Source organism: Muntiacus reevesi, chromosome 20 (genome assembly GCF_963930625.1).
Source record: "Muntiacus reevesi chromosome 20, mMunRee1.1, whole genome shotgun sequence".
NCBI classification, from domain to species: Eukaryota; Metazoa; Chordata; class Mammalia; order Artiodactyla; family Cervidae; genus Muntiacus; species Muntiacus reevesi.
Genome location: NC_089268.1, coordinates 22332422 through 22350204, shown reverse-complemented (window position 1 = coordinate 22350204; position 17783 = coordinate 22332422). Strand labels below are relative to the sequence as shown.

At 40.5% G+C, this 17783-nt stretch overlaps 1 protein-coding gene across 1 annotated transcript; it reads right to left on the bottom strand.

Annotated features, from left to right (window-relative positions):
- Positions 1 to 1422: 1422 nt before the first annotated feature.
- On the bottom strand, positions 1423 to 15996 carry LOC136151038 (adhesion G protein-coupled receptor F4-like). Its single transcript, XM_065911884.1, has 8 exons — positions 15910 to 15996; positions 14652 to 14706; positions 11982 to 12133; positions 8298 to 8549; positions 5567 to 6946; positions 3146 to 3187; positions 2663 to 2722; positions 1423 to 1470 (listed from the first exon to the last, which is right to left on the bottom strand). The coding sequence occupies exons 1-8, from the start codon at positions 15994 to 15996 to the stop codon at positions 1423 to 1425; spliced, it is 2076 nt and encodes a 691-aa protein (XP_065767956.1).
- Positions 15997 to 17783: the final 1787 nt, after the last annotated feature.

The window sequence follows — 17783 nt, the reverse complement described above, 5'->3', positions numbered from 1 at the left end:
CCCTTCCCTCTTCTGGGGACCACGTGACAATGGCCACAGCAGCATGACAGCAGGTTTGTATCATCTTTAATCCAGGAGGTCCCTTAAAGTTTCTTCCAACTCAGAGAGTTTTTCATTCCATGAGATTGTTTCAACCCCTTCCTTTGCCCCATTGCTCAATAGATGGGCCATGATTCAGAAAGGAAAGGAATGTGAAAGAGGTTGTGCCTGTTGCTGGGTGGTGTTAAAAAAAAATCTGAGACTCCTCTGCATCCATGCAGAAAGGCAGGAAACCTCTCCAATTACCCTGCCCACATTCCCCTTTTACCTCTCAGGCTTCAGGCTGCCACCTTGTGATTTATCCTCCCCTGCACGACTGACTAATATTTGTTTTCCCCTGATTTCGCCTGTGTAGAAATAAGGCTCAGAGGGTGGCTGTGAGGAGGCAGCTGATTTGCGCAACTCCACCCTCATCCCTTTAGGGATGATTCCGAACACCAGCTTCTTTAGGGAGAGACGTGCTTGTTGCTTTGTGATTCCGATCAATGAGGTCTTCCTGCTCAACAATGGGGCTACTGTAAGTATCAACACTCACTGGCAAGAGGGAATTAAGGTGTGTGTAATCACTGCAGATGGTGATTGCAGCCATGAAATTAAAAGACGCTTACCCCTTGGAAGGAAAGTTATGACCAACCTAGACAGCACATTTAAAAGCAGAGACATTTCTTTGCCAACAAAGGTCTGTCTAGTCAAGGCTATGGTTTTTCCAGTGGTCATATATGGATGTGAGAGTTGGACTATAAAGAAAGCTGAGTGGGAAGAATTGGTGCTTTTGAACTGTGGTGTTGGAGAAGACTCTTGAGAGTCCCTTGGACTGCAAGGAGATCCAACCAGTTCATCCTAAAGGAGATCAGTCCTGGGTGTTCACTGGAAGGACTGATGCTGAAGCTGAAACTCCAATACTTTGGCCACCTGATGCAGAGAGCTGACTCATTTGAAAAGACCCTGATGCTGGGAAAGATTGAGGGCAGGAGGAGAAGGGGACGACAGAGGATGAGATGGCTGGATGGCATCACCGACTCGATGGACATGGGTTTGGGTAGACTCTAGCAGTTGGTGATGGACAGGGAGGCCTGGCGTGCTGTGGTTCATGGGGTCACAGACAGTCGGACATGACTGAGCGACTGAACTGAACTGAACTGAAGCAGCAAGATATATCCTGTATCAGAATGGGGATAATGACTGCATCCTCTCACTGAGGACAGAAAAAAAAAAAGATGTATTCTTGAGATCTGATCAAGTAAACTGAGCTGACGTGGGTTTTAAAGATGTGTGTATTTTCATTAATGTGCTCGGCAATAAAGACGTTTCCATTCTCTGAAAGATGTCCCTAGCTCCCTTCCCGAAGCTTCTCCTTGATTTTTCAATACTCACGTCTTATCCTCAACGATTCATTAATTTAGATCCATAGGCTGGGCTTAACGATGCATTCTAAATTGGGGGAAAAAAGTAACACTGATGTCAATGAAGAATGGCATTGGCCGGAAAGCACATAGATTTATATTTATGTCTATGCCTGACTGAAGATAAACATGTTAACAATGGAAACATGAAGTACCAAAGTTGACACAGCTACCCTGAATTAAATTATCATATTTCACTGAATCTCACATTGTAAGCAGCATCATTATAATTTATGTCCGTGGAGGAAGGACATGAAAAAATAACTTGCCAATTAAGTCATGCATGCCACTGATTACCCAATGTGTACCAATTTCAGAAATATTCAAAGGTAGATAAAAAATGGCTATCTTAGAATCGATGGTCTCTGGCACTAAAAGTCACTCTTAGTACTGACTATAAATTCTGACTCTGTACGTCTCCAGAGAGCTTTTTATTTGTTTGTTTTAAAAGCGGCTCTTATTGAGAAACTGTTGATTGAGTAAATGACTTCTTTCTCATTAATATAACAACGGTGGCAATTTCAGTTGGTAGTTGATAAGACAGATAACTAGGTCAAAAGTCATCTTCAAGATGTTTAGATACACAGACACTTCAGTTCAAGGGAGTGTGGTTTGCTGCAGAAGCCCGGGGCAGGAAGAATGCTAATTCTCACAAATTGCTGGGTTGCTCTGGTCAAATCTCATAAGTACTCTGGGCCTTGGTTTCCTTACCTCTGAAATGACAAGGGTGGTCTAGTATCTCATTTCTAACTCATGTCTTATTTCCAGCTCTGGCATTTTATGAATCTATGGTCTGCGTTCACATTGTCTCTCTCTCAGTGGTCCAAATGTATTTAGTTGAAATACAACCAGTATGGAAACTTTGCTTTTTTTCTTTTCTTGCCATGCTGCAGGGCTTGCAAGATCTTAGTTCCGCAACCAGGGATCAAACCCAGGCCCCGAGTGTGAAAGCATGGAGCCCCAACAACTGGGCCATCAGGGAATTCCCTGGAATTCCATTCCAGGATTCCCTGGAAACTTTTCTTGAGGGGTATGTTCCAGTGACCCTAAGCTCTAGCAGAATGCTCCAAATTTGTTGATTGAAGAAATGAATGAATAAAGGTATGCCCTCATGATTCTGTTTGCTAACAAATCCCAAATATTGAGCTATAGTATTTGTCTGCATGACTCGACTGAGAACACTGACCTTCCAGTTTTGAGACTGAAAGGGAGAGGCTTACCTCTACTACCCTCGACTGCCCCTTCAGTGAAGACATCCTCATCCTCAAAGCATCTCGTATCTAAAGAAGCAATGAGAGTGAAGAAATGACAACATCCTCAGACCTGGGTCCTGAAACTTTGAGGCCAGCAACTCTGGCAGAAGCAGCATCGGATGGTTCAGCACCGTGCTTGAAAAATAATGAAACTTGGATAAAAGTTGAGGTGTAATCATAGCTAGATTTGGGATTAAGATTAAAGTTCTGGTCATGGTTTCTATTTTTTTCACCGGCTATATTCAAATATAACCTCCAGTTGACTTGAGAAGGAACAAGACAAGAGAGAGTCTAGCTCTTCTCCCCCACCTCCACCCCCAGCTGATGCCTCGAACCACCCCACAAACTCAACTCTTCTCCACTGTCCTCTCTGATCAAGGCTGTTTCATCCTCCTGCTCCCCCCAACCACAAGGAAAACATTTACAGTGAGTGACACAAATTCAAATTACCTTGTGGTCCATAATGGTTCCAAACAGCAAGATGAAGAGCCCCTGTGACAGAATTCAACAAAAGTATGAGGGACAGTTCTGCAGACTATAACCCAGTAGTTGTTTTAATACCACTCTTCTAGATTCCATCAAAGATAGTTATCATATATTAGAAACTTCAGTGTCTACTGACTCTCATGCACTAATGAGTGTTTTCTTTGAATGGACCTCAAAAAAAGAGGACCACCTTCATGTTTGTGCGTGAGAGTGATTGATATTTCTTGAATGACTTCAAATGTAGGATACTTTTCAAACTTATTAAATCTGTTTAGTTTCTTCCCAGGTATTAAGGTGGTTGTTCTTACTCATGATGATAATAACACACACGTAAAATTTTGTCATTCAAAGTCACAATCAGGGAAGGTGTCATGGGAAAATGAAATGTATTCTAGCCTACTTTCAATGGAAAAGTCGAGAAACAGGCAGCTAGAGTCTCTAAAACTGGTGAAAGAAGTTACTGCATAAAAAAAAGAGAGAGAGAGAGAGAAGTCTAAAGAAACCTGTAAGACCAAGGTCTCTTGTAGTTTAAATTATGTGGTCGCCTACAAAGTCAGAATAATTGACAGTCAATCCTTTTAAGTCATGGGAGTTAGGGGTCCAAGAAAAATCTGAATCCTGCCACAAGAGTGAAGGGAAGTCTGGTTTCTAAGGATGGTTTCATGGAGAAGAAACACTGATCAGAAAACTGAAAATGTTTAATTGTGAGCCACAGAGAAAGCTTGTTTTAGAAAAATGGAATGTGTATAACTAACGGGAGTCTAGAAATTTTCTTTCTATCAAGAAAATAGAAACAGAAATTATCCAAAATAGAAATGTAGAACAGAATTTCCTGGGGTTTAATTAAATTGCAAAATAATGAGGTGAGGTCAGTGGTAATGAGTATAACTTCAAGAGCAGGCGAGATTTATGTGAGTCCAAGAGCTTTTGATCCCCACCCCCAAAGAAAACCTTAAGTAAAAGGTTTCTCTTTAAGGCAATACAGAGGAAAGATTGAAATAAATGTTCTCCATAGCTATTAAGGAATTATGAATAAGGTATATAATTGTACTGAGTTGGCATTACTTTAAAGTTGGCTTTATTATTTCACATTAGGTTTTGAAATAGAGTAATTGTGACATGGAATATTTTGTTGCTTTATTAAACAGTTACATTTATTTTATTTAAAGCATTGGTCAAAAATTTTTTGAAGATATTTTTCTGAAAAGAAGCAGATAATAAATATTTTAGGCTTTGCAAGTTCTACAGCCTCTGTTCCGACTATCTCACCCCTGCCACTGCAGCACAAGAGACACCACAGGGGAAATGTGTGTGTGTGTGAGTGTATTTCAATAAAACTTTTTCGAAAAAAGATGTGTTTGTAAGCCTGTGTGTAAGGTGTATTTCAATAAAACTATTTACAAACACAGGCGGCAGGCCAGTTTGCCAGCTCCTGATTTAAAATATATTTAAAAAATATGAACCTTCTGGGATTTCCCTGATGTCCCAGTGGCTAAGACTCCACACCACTAATGCAAGGGGTCTGGGTTTGATCCCTGGTCTGGGAACTAGACCCTACTTGCTGCAACTAAGACCCAGTACAGTCAAATAAATAGATATATTTAAATATATATACATAAACTTCCTAAATTTTCTATTACCCATGGGTGCAGAAAGCAGCCTAATGACAGCTTCCTAAAAGTGGCTTAGTAGCCAAGATGAAGTGGAATGACTTTTAGATGGATAATCTTATTAAAGCAAGCATGGTAAACAAGAAAAGACATTGGAGATCATTTTAGATCTATCTTTATCTTACAGAGGAGAAGTCTGAGGACCAGAGAAAGTGACATTACTGGGATCCATTTCTGTGAATAACAAATGACATTTATTTTACAGAGAATAGCAGGGAGGGGGTACGAGAATCCCTGACTGATTAACATCCAAAGTGAGTAGCACGGGCCATCATCTCTGCATGCTGTGAAAAAATGACTATTATTTCATAGATTCCCCAGACTATTTGAGAAAGGATAAAAATTGTGCTTGTTTTGAGACATAATATGTAACTGTAGCCTCACATATCCCTAACCAAAGACTAGTCCTCCATAAGTGAAGGCCAACGCCTTTTCACGTGGAAACTTTAGAAAAGACAAAAGGAGATGCCTGCCCAATCAGCCTGATCATCAAAATCCAACTAGACAGTCAAAGGACAAAGAGATGTCACAGATAAATGTCTTTAAGATATGAAAGGAAATGGAAGGAATATGTGGTATTCTATATTTTTAAACCATAACCATATTGTGTTGTATAGCCAAAACACCAAATTATAAGATAATAATATCTTGTAAATAAAAAGTGGCTATTAGTATCAATAGTATCAATAAAATAAATCTCTCTCCCAAAACTTACCTGGAAAGCATTGAGCAGGGCAAAGATTATATGGAATATCAAGGAAGTGCCTTCTATGAGCGTAGCTATTCCAAAACCCCAGGTCAGTCCCAACAGTGGGGTGAGTATGGCGACATTTTTGCTGATCCTCAGGATTATGGCCACATCTTGAGACTTGGAACTGCCAATAGAGGGTCTCTGAGTGTTGACAGCAACAACCAAAACCACAACAAGATTCACAGCCACAATGACCAAGGCTGGGATGGCAAAGGCTAAGAGGGCTTTGGTGTCATCCCAGTTAAGCCAACAGGCACCACGTCTCACGTAGCCTTTCCCCGGCACTGTGATAGCCACGGTGGTGACCGCAATGACTAACGGGCACCCATAGCCAACGGCAAAGCCAATGGCCAGCATGCGGGACTTCATCATCCTCCGGAAAACGACCAGTAGTCCATAGATGATGAGCAGGGCTTTGAAGAGCATCCAGAAAAACAGACAGAGATAGAAAAAGTGGCTAAAAAATGTCACTGCAACACACCAGTTGTAGTCCTGGGCCTTTTTGTTGAAGTTGGAGCCTAAGATGAACCACACATTGGCAGTCAAGAGCGACACAGCTATATTCACAATGCACACATGTCGCATATATGATATGTCTGTCATGACCACACGGGACCAGACAGTGGCTTCAATAATCAGGCAAAGAATCAAGCTAAGGATGGAGATGCTGAGTCCAACGCAGGTGATATAGTCCAGGACTTCGTTGTCCACAGATATGGGGGACATGAGGATGGAAAAAGACATCATCACGTTGGTGTAGTTACACCGGCATTTCACTCGATGCTTGCTGTCCAGCGTTGTTTTGCAGACATTCTCATCCCACCTCCTTTTCCTGGAGTGCCAGCCAACACATTGGGCCCTGGCATTCTGGGATTTGTTGATCTTCTCAAAGGTGAGTAAGATTTGCTCCAATCTTTCTGGTAAAATCACCGAAAGGACCAGTCCATTTACCAGCCTGGGAAGGTGGGCATTTTCCAAGTGGGCCTCTTTCAGGACAGCCCCCAAAGTGGGAAAAGCTATGCCAACAGCTTGGGAGGCATTTGGGGGCAGCTTCCGCAGCTCTTGCCTGGGAATCTCTATGATTCCTAGGATACCCTCCACTGTATTGTTCAAGTTCATGGAGAAACTGAGACTTCTCTCCGAGGTATTGTTGTTGATGGGAAACCCTTTTGTCTGAATGAAGAATTCATCCACAATGTGCTCAGGTTCGTTTTGGATGTGGAGTTGCCTCGCAAACCAGTTCACTGACTGCAACAGATTGGAGCTGACATTTTTGTCTGGAATGAAAGCCCAGTTTGGAATGACCGCTGGGTCGAGGATGTGATTGGCCACTTTGCTGTAGCTCTGCAGTGGAGAAAAGTGGACACTATACTGGGTATGTCCATGCTGTGGTACAAAGTTGATTTCTAAAACCTCAAGTTTCTAAAAATCAAATGATTTGCTATTATGTGACATGTTTCTCTTCAAATTCACTGTTTATTAGAATTCTCATACTAGTAGGACTTCAGAGAGAGGAAAAAAATTAGAAATGTGAAAAACAAAATATGATAAAAAGAAATGAAAAATGCAAAATAAGATTGAGGGTTGACATATATACACTATTATGGATAAAATAGATAACTAATCATATTGATAACCTGCTGCATAGCACAAGGAATTCTGCTTAATGCTCTGTGGTGACCTAAATAGGAAGGAAACCCAAAAAAGAGGGGATCTATGTTTACTTGAAGCTGGTTCACTTTGCTGTACAGCGGAAATTAACAGAACACTGTAAAGCAACTATACCTCAATTTTTAAAAATCAATAAATATAAACTAAAAAAATAATAAGACAAAATAAAATGAAATAAGCAAATAAGATGAAATGAAACCACAGAGCAGGGTTACCTGCTTTATCATATGCCCCAGGCAGCATTTCCAACTTCAGTTTGTGTAACCCAAGTTTTCCATGAGATATTAATGACTGTTTAAGGAGGAAGTTGGGAGTAGATCCTATGACAATCCAAGTATAGCACACCATATCCCTATCCGCCACCCCCACCCCGACCCTTGTGAAGAGTGCCAAAGTTTATTAACACATTTAAAGCTCTATAAATTCCTGCCATAAGACCTACTTGCCTTCATTTACCCCAGAATTCCTATATCTGCTGTACTAGAGATCTCTCTTTTAAGAAATGGAACCTCCACTAACATTTCTCAGTCCAATTACATTTTACAAAAATAAAATTTGGGAAACTTTATAGTAGTCAAAGGCTTCCTCACAGGATTACTATGTGATAGGTCCTTGCAAATATTCAGTCTGTACAAAAACCTGTATCAAAAATATTCTTATTTCAGGGGTTTCACTGAGAGCTCAGTTGATAAAGAATCCATCTGCAATGCAGGAGACCCCAGTTCGATTCCTGGGTTGGGAAGATCCGCTGAAGAAGAGATAGGCTACCCACTCCAGTATTCTGGCCTAGAGATTTCCATGGACTGTATGGTTCATGGGGTCGCAAAGAGTTGGACACAACTGAGCGACTTTCATTGTTTCTTAAAAACGTCCACAAACTAAGATGAATCCGTACCCAAAACTGAAATGAACTGTTATTGTGGTTATGGTAGTTTTTACCCTGAAAACTATTTTGAAACTATTAAAGTGCTAGATTTTGAAAAAAAAAATTGTTAGATTTTTTAATGAAATTAACAAAGAATACCTTCATTTTCTCTCTGGTGACATTATCAGACAAATCCGTAGAAATGTTTTTTAGTAACTCCACTATAAATGCAATATTTCCGGATGTTGCTTCTGATGATTTCACAGCATTAATTATGCAGGCGTAATCCAGTGGGCAGTTCTTTTGGATTCCTTGAGCTACACTCCTGATGGGCTCTGGGGCTTGGTAGTCAAGAATGTGCAGAGTTATAGACGGTGCTGCCACGGAGAGGCGTGATGCACTGTTTGAGTCCTGTTGGTAAAAAGATGGTTGTTTCACTCAAAAATGATTAAGCACCCAACATGTCAGATGAAGGAAGTTAAAGGCACAAATAATCCACATGAGAAAAAAAGAGGAGCAAGAGGTCCTGAAAAGTGGTTTAGAGGCTGAAAAATATGGAGAAGGTAAGGGAGCTCACAGCAGGGCAGGAGATTCCACCAAAATCCCCACAGAGGTCAGGATGTGAACCTTTCTTACTAGAATCTGCTTTCAGGACAGTGATTGTAGCTAAGTATTACAACAAGACAGTTTTCTCCAGAGATATGGAGGAATTCTAGAAACAAAAATTGTCTAATGATCTTCATTGTTTTGTTAAAGAGGATCTATATAAAACTTCAGAGGGGAGTAATTTTTGGAGGTTGACAGTTAAACACAGAAGACTAAAGCACTGTAATTTTTAAGAGTTTAGAGTTCACTAAATAGAAGAAGCTGGGCTTCCTGACGGCTCAGTGGTAAAGAATACACCTGCCAATGCAGGACATGCAGGTTTGATCCCTCAGCTGCAAATATCTTCTGGAGAAGGAACAACCCACTCCAGCATTCTTGCCTCAGAAATCCCATGGACAAAGGAGCTTGGCAGGCTACAGTCCATGAGGTTGCAAAGAGTTGGACACAATTGAGCAACTGAACAACAGCAAAATAGAAGTTGTTTGCTCACTTCCTCATACCTTTTACCTAGAATTTCCCAGACTAGGCTTTAGGATAGGCCAAAATAATAATTTACTTCATTTAACTCCCTTTTAAATGGGCTATAGTTGCAAGGACATCTATGTGATTAGCCAAACAATTATACAGTGGAAATGAGAAATAGATTTAAGGGACTAGATCCGATAGACAGACTGCCTGATGAACTATGGACAGAGATTCGTGACATTGTACAGGAGACAGGGAGCAAGACCATCCCCAAGAAAAAGAAATGCAAAAAAGCAAAATGACTGTCTGAGGAGGCCTTACAAATAGCTGTGAAAAGAAGAGAAGTGAAAAGCAAAAGAGAAAAGGAAAGATATACCCATTTGAATGCCAGAGTTCCAAAGAATAGCAAGGAGAGATAAGAAAGCCTTCATCAGTGATTGGTGCAAAGAAATAGAGGAAAACAATAGAATGGGAAAGACTAGAGATCTCTTTAAGAAAATTAGAGATACCAAGGGAACATTTCAAGCAAGTATGAGCTGAATCAAGGGCACAAATGATATGGACCTAACAGAAGCAGAAGATATTAAGAAGAGGTGGCAAGAATACACAGAAGAACTATACAAAAAAGATCTTCACGACCCAAAGATAATCATGATGGTGTGATGACTCAACTAGAGCCAGACATCCTGGAATGCAAAGTCAAGTGGGCCTTAGGAAGCATCACTATGAACAAAGCTAGTGGAGGTGATGGAATTTCTATTGAGCTATTTCAAATCCTGAAAGATGATGCTGTGAAAGTGCTGCATTCAGTATGCCAGCAAATTTGGAAAACTCAGCAGTGGTCACAGGACTGGAAAAGGTCAGTTTCATTCCCATCCCAAAGAAGGGCAATGCCAAAGAATGATCAAACTACCACACAATTGCACTCATCTCACAAGCTAGTAAAGTAATGCCCAAAATTCCTCAAGCCAGGCTTAAACAGTACATGAACCATGAACTTCCAGATGTTCAAACTGCTTTTAGAAAAGCAGAGGAACCAGAGATCAAATTGCCAACATCTGTTGGATCATAAAAAAAGCGAGACAATTCCACCAAAACATCTACTTCTGCTTCATTGACTGTGCTAAAGTCTTTGACTGTGTGGATCACAACAAACTGTGTAAAATTCTTCACAAGAGGGGAATTCCAGACTACCTTAGCTGCCTCCTGCGATATCTGTATGCAGATCCATAAGCAACATTATAACCGGACATAGAACAACGGACTGGTTCCAAACTGGGAAAGGAGAACGTCAAGGTTATATATTGTCACTCTGCTTATTTAACTTATATGCAGAGTACATCATGAGGAACGCTGGGCTGGAAGAAGCACAAGCTGGAATCAAGATTGCCGAGAGAAATATCAAGCACCTCAGATATGCAGATGACACCACCCTTATGGCAGAAAGTGAAGCGGAACTAAAGAGCCTCTTGATTAAATGAAAGAGAAGAGCGAAAATTTGACTTAAAGCTCAACATTCAGAAAACTAAGATCATGACATCCAATCCCATCTCTTCATGGCAAATAGATGGGGAAACAGTGGAAACAGTGGCAGACTTTATTTTGGGGGGCTCCAAAATCACTGCAGATGGTGACTGCACCCATGAAATTAAAAGACGCTTACTCCTTGGAAGAAAAGTTATGACCAACCTGGACAGCATACTAAAAAGCAGAGACATTACTTTGCCAACAAAGGTCCATATAGTCAAAGCTTTGGTTTTTCCAGTGCATGGATTTGAGAGCTGGACTATAAAGATAGTTGAGCACCAAAGAACTGATGCTTTTGAACTATGGTGTTGGAGAAGACTCTTGAGAGCCCCTTGGACTACAAGGAGATCCAGCCAGTCCATCCTAAAGGAAATCAGTCCTGGGTGTTCATTGGAACGACTGATGTTGAAGCTGAAACTCCAATACTTTGGCCTCCTGATGCAAAGAGCTGACTCATTTGAAAAGACCCTGATGCTGGGAAAGATTGAGGGCAAGAGGAGAAGGGGATTACAGAGGATGAGATGGTTGGATGGCATCACTGATTCAATGGACATGAGTTTGAGTAAACTCTGGGAGTTGCTGATGGACAGGGAGGCCTGGCATGCTACGATTCATGGGGTTGCAAAGAGTCGGACACGAATGAGTGACTGAACTGAACTGAACTAAAGTAAGAGACTGCATTGATACTCCTATTCTAAAAACACTTGACATTTTAGGATATGCAGAAATCAATGTGCTTCTACAAGGATGAAGGAGAGGCAGAAGGAAACAGTGGCTAAGTGAAAGGATACAAAATAAAATATTTCAATTGAGAATTGTTTTATTCATTGAATTTTTATTCTTTCTGGAACACGCACCTCTGTCTTCCTTTGGTCAAGTGACTGAAAGTATTAGAAAAAGATATTAAAGTGAATTTAACCCTAGACACATTCTGTTGCTTAATTCATTAGCATAAGAGGTATAAAAATCCATTTGGAAAGCTAAGACTTTAATCTTTAAGTGTTTATCACTCTCAGAATGAATTTCAGGTCCTTTTTTGCTGTTGTTGTTGAGAAAAGATTTTGAGAGAGAGAAATAAAGTGGTTGAGAGTTTGGATGAGGAAGGAATGATAAAAGACAAACTTGAACCCACTCTGTAGAATTTCTCAAGTCCAGATCTGAAACTTATTATCATGCTGAACAGAAAACATTTAAAATGTTTCTGGTAGGATATGCAAATAAAGTGCAAATATGCAAATACATCACCATAAAGAGTGTTTCCACAGAAAGGCTTGTACATGTTTCAGTTGATTTCTGCCACTTGTTTCCATTACAGATAAATCCTATTTCTCCATGAAAGTGCTGAGCACAGGGCTCGCTGCAGTTAGAAGAAGGGCTGCAAGGTCCATGGCATTTTCCTTAGAAGAGAGAGAGAGGCCTGATTAGCATTTCCACACTTTGACAAGGACACCTAACTCCTTCCTGGGGCTTGGGGGTTGCTTCCCAGAGGAGACGACTTAGAACTGGGTTCTCAGCCACCAACCACTAAGACGTTTCAGGCAGACTGTGAAGCTGATGTCTAGAGAGAGTGAAGAACATGTGGAAAGGAGGGTCATTCATAAAGACTGGTTCAGAGCGTCTGAGGGGAGAGTGGCAAGAGATGAGGGTGGGGAGGAAAGCAGGGTCAAGTCCTGAAAGACCTTGGATTCTGTGCTTATATGAGGGATACCAGGAAACATGATTAGATTTGTATAAGATAATTAACCATGCATGGAGCAGGAGTTAGTAAACTTTTCTGTAAAGGACCAGGTAAAGGACCAGGTAAATAGTGTTGACAGATAAAATACAGGTTAAATGCCAGTTAAATATTGATTTTATTTTCAGATACAGTCAATTCTCATTATTTGCAGCAGTTGTAGTCTATAAAGTTACTGCCACAAACACTGAACTAGTGAATATGTAACCATCGCTTCTAAGAGAAACACAAGGTAAGGTGCCTGTAAGCTTTGCTCGCATTTTCACCAGCCAATCAATATATCAATATATAAGCTTGTTTTGTGTGTTTCCATTTAAAGACACCTTATTTAATATATGCTTTTGATTCACTGACATTGAACTCATAGCCAAGGGCACTATAACTAATGACAACACATTAACAAAGCTTATCTAGCATATTTTCCCCATAAGGCACATCACAACCTTCTTAGGCACAGTACACATCGCTTTGGAACTATATTTGGGGGCCATTTTAAGCAGCAAAATCACCAACTAAAAAACACAAAACACGTGACACTACATAGACCACAAAAAACACTTGTTTATAGTAGGAAGGTCAAGTACCGCCTCATTCAACTGGGAGCATGCACCTTGGCTGACAATTTTTCTGTTATTCTGTGCATGTCTGTTAAAGATTCAGAGAGCACTGTGACTGCTGATTTGGAAAAGATGCAAATACAGAATCCATGAATAAAGAGAACCGACTAAATATGTTCAGTAGAACAATGGGTAATTTTTCATTTATGTATAACCCATGAAATATTACTCATGGCTTATCTGAAATTTAAATTTCACCAGGCATTCTATGTTTTTGCTAAATACAACAAAGATAACCAGAGAGTAAACATTTCAGTTTTGTGGCCATATGGTCTCTGTCACAAATACTCGGCTCTGCTTAGTAGCATAAAGGCAATCAAAGACAATGTGTGAATGAGTGAGCATGGCTGGGTTTCAATAAAACTTTATTCAAAAAAACTGGTGGCAGCCTAATTTGGCCCATGAGGAGAGTGGATTGACTTGATGCAGCTGTTGAAGTATTCTCAGGAAGAATTACCTTCAGATAGCAGCAGTGCAGTAGGAAGAAGTAGATGATATTGAGAACTATCGAGGTATTGAAATAAATGCAAAGTGAAGTGCCCCACTGGCTGTGAGCCAAAGGATATTGATGACCAATATTTATGATTCAGACAGAAGAATAGAAGCAGGTTATTTTGCATCTTTCTTTGACATCTACCCAAATGTATTCATTGTTGCAATTTCTTTAAGCTGAATGCATCTCATTTTTTCATTCATATAGTTTGGAGATAATGCCATAGTTTTGTTACAAACATTGAATGAGACAGCATCTTGTACAGCACTTAGATCAGTGTTGTCATAAATGTTCAATGCACATTAGCTACATTTCTCTCCTCTTTCCTTTCTTAGTTCCAAATCTGTATATATTTGTATTTGCCCCCAGAAATATACTTGGCCATGACTGTGCAGATTCCAGTAATCTATGCGGGTGAGAGCCACAGGATTCACTCTTACTTCTCATGATCGTTCCGTCGTTTGTTTCTCACTTCTCTAGAGTTACCAATCTTGCCAGTTCAGTTCAGTTCAGTCGGTCAGTCGTGTCCGACTCTTTGCAACCCCATGGACTGCAGCATGCCAGGCTTCCCTGTCCATCACCAACTCCCAGAGCTTGCTCAGACTCATGTATATCAAGTTGGTGATGCCATCTAGCCATCTTATCCTCTGTCAGTCTCGCCAACATGATACCTATTACATCACTTGAAGAGATCGCTGAGCCTCAGAGTGCTATGTGCTTTTGAGAACCTTGAAAGTATCTTTGAATGAAGGAATGAATGATCCTGTCCTCTTCACTCTTCTGCCTCTTGTTAGCTCATTAGTTCAGATTTCCCTTTCGAGTTTTAAAAGGGACTCTCGTCTACTATTCTAGAACATGTATGAATATCTCCCAACTTGTTTCATTGACTGTGCTGTGGGTAATAGTATAATTGCAAGAAAATCTATTGATGATGTTTAACATTTAGAACTTATTTGAGATGGTTATTCTATGTGAAAACTTGTGGTCTGGGGATTGATCTGCAATATCCACGCCCTTTCTTTATTCTGCCCAGTCTTCAAATGGAAGAAGACTGTTCTGTAGCTACATACCTTGAATTCTTCCAGTCTTGGGTTTTCTTTCAGGACCTTGAAGTTTATCTCCATCCTGTAAAACATAAATTCTCAGAGGTTTTCTTTACAGTGGGACTCTACTCTCTCATCTCAACTTAGAGACTCCATGTGAATATGAAGAGAAAATGTGTTCAGGACTAGGAAGAAAATGGCATCTGATATTGCAGGAATTTGCTGAAGGGATGTGAGCCCTGACAGAGAACACGCTGCCCCCAATAAAGGCTAGAAACTGGGTGTGGTCACTTAGGCTCTGAAGGTCAGGGGATGGGGCACATCTGTTGGAAAGTTTAAGGACCCATGCAGAGCACAGTGACAACAATTAGAGCACTAAACTCTTCTCTGCTGTATTAACTGTAGCTAGGATAGGGAACTAATATGGTTCACCCAATACACAGAGAAAGACCTGAGCAGATACTAGGAATCAGTGCTAGGTTGCAATAATAGAATCATAAATTTTTTGGTAACTATGTGCTGTTGTTTAGTTGCTAAGGGTGTCCAACTCCTTTGCAACCCCATAGACTGTAACCCGCCAGGCTCCTCTGTCCATGGGATTTCCCAGGCAAGAATACTGGAGTGGGTTGCCATTTCTTTCTCCAGGGGGATCTTCTTGACCCAGGGATCAAACCTGAGTCTCCCCGGTGGTTCAGTGGTTAAGAATCTGCCTGCCAATGCAGAAGATTTGGGTTCAATCCCTGGGTTGAGAAGATTCCCTGGGGAAGGAAGTGGCAATCCACTCCAGTATTCTTGCTTTGGAAGTCCTATGGACAGAGGAGCCTAACAGGTTACAATCTATGGGGTCACAAAAGGGTCAGACACGACTTCCTGACTAAGCATCTTGTAGCTATAAAGGACTATTAAAACTCTAAAAGAGAAAAAGACACTCTTCGTGTTATAGGTAAGGAAATTAAGACCCAGAGAAGTTAAGGTTTGAACCTAAATTGCTTGACTGCCAAGTTAGTGCTTCTGCCTCTCAAGAGCTGCCTGTCTACATACTCCATGGCTTGCAAAGTGGTTTTTCTACTAGACTGTTGCACCCTGTGACAATACTGCACTGTCACAAGCCCCAGCCACCTCTCAACTTTTCATTGTCCCTTTCTTTAGAAAGTTGCCATCAGAAAGGGTAACATCGTAATCATTTGAAAATTTCTTTGAAATGACATGTTATTTATCATAAATCAATCGTCTCAGAGAACTGATTGATTTCTCATGGGATCACATAAGAACTGATCAAACTTACTTTTGTGCGGATATGGAATCTACTATGAGAATATTCTGTGGCCAGAAATAATATTAAACAGCAAATCGTGGTTGCCTGGGACTTCATTTTCACACATGAGGATCTTCACCTGCAACAGAAAAGGGTGGATCCAGCTGAAGATGACAACACCACATAACTAACCTAATATTTAGTCAGCTAACCAACCACTGAGTCTGCAGCAAACGTAAATTTCCTTATGCTCTAATGGAGATGCACTCACTCTTATCCATTTAGGCTCCCAAGGCAAACTGACCAGGAAGCAGATGAAACTCATGGGTCTTGGATCAAAGCCTTCCTGACTGGAGTCAAGACTAAGAGGGACTTTCACAACTCCACTGTGCCTTCTGCTGAGATGATGATCCACCGACACTTACAGAAAGGCTTCCAAGTTGTCTTTTAGTTTAAAATTGCCTTTGAACTGCTAACCAATGAACAAAAGGAAAGTATATTTTGATGTACACCATCATCTTGTAGAACAACTCTGAGCAGGAGAAAGGGAACATGGCAGAACGACAGGCAAAGTTGGTAATGGATTTGCATAGGTGTTGAAATAGAATTGTGGAATTCATAACCTTACAGTGTGGGTAGAAAGATGTTTTCATGTATGCAACCAGTTGGTGGATAGGCACAGAAGGCAGTTTTCAATATCATTATTGTTTAGGATGGATTTTTAACTGATCCTCACAAACAGAAGTAACAGAAGAACCAGTATGAGTTGTCTTAAAATAACTGTATGGTTTACATATAATTCTCCTGTAGCTTTCAAGATGATGCTTTTGAACTGTGGTGTTGGAGAAGACTCTTGAGAGTCCCTTGGACTGCAAGGAGATCAAGCAGTCAATCCTAAAGGAAATCAGTCCTGAATATTCATTGAAAGGACTAATGTTGAAGCTGAAACTCAAATACTTGGGCCACCTGATGCAAAGAACTGACTCATTAGAAAAGACTCTGATGCTGGGAAAGATTGAAGGCAGGAGCCGAAGGGGACAACAGAGGATGAGACGGTTGGATGGCATCACCAACGTGATGGACATGAATTTGAGCAAACTCCGTGAGCTGGTGATGGACAGGGAAGCCTGGTGTGCTGCAGTCCATGGGGTCATGAAAAGTCTGACATGACTGAGCAACTGAACTGAACTGAACTGAACTTTCAATAATTTTTTACCATAACACAGTAATAAACAGATCTTGCACTGTGACTCAGTGTGTACTGACAAAAATATGTGTGTATAAAGCTATGTCTATATAAACATTTAAAAATAAATAATTTTTATATTTTGAAAACTTTTATGTTAAAATACGATTCTTCCTATCTGCAAGAAAGACGTTCTGATAAAGTCACAATTTTTATCTTGTATTCCACTTTATTCCATCTGACATTCTCTCCAAAATTGGTTGCTACCCACTAAATGGACTTCACAAACTTCTAATGGATTGTAACCTGCAAACTGAAAAACAGAAATATAGACTATAAGATTCATTTTCCTTTTCAGGTAAAAACTGTTCACTTCTCCTGCTGAATTGGTCATGTTGATCCTTTCTCTTTGCTTTTCTTCACAGTTCAATCACAATCTCCTTCCCCACGTACACTTCTCAGGGAGAAAAGATACCTACATTCAGAACCAAAGAACAGGACTGATGGGTGAGTGCAATTCTCCTCTACCTGGAGAACACTGTTTGAAATGCACAGTCAAATGATCAAAGTCAAGCCAAAGGGAGGCATTTAAAAATATTAATGCCTGCTATCTAAGGCTTCAGGTGACAGACCACTCTTATTCTTCATTATTTTCATTATAGGAATCCTGCTTAAAGCTAATCTTGCTGGAAGAAAGTCACGGGTTTGGCATAGTGAC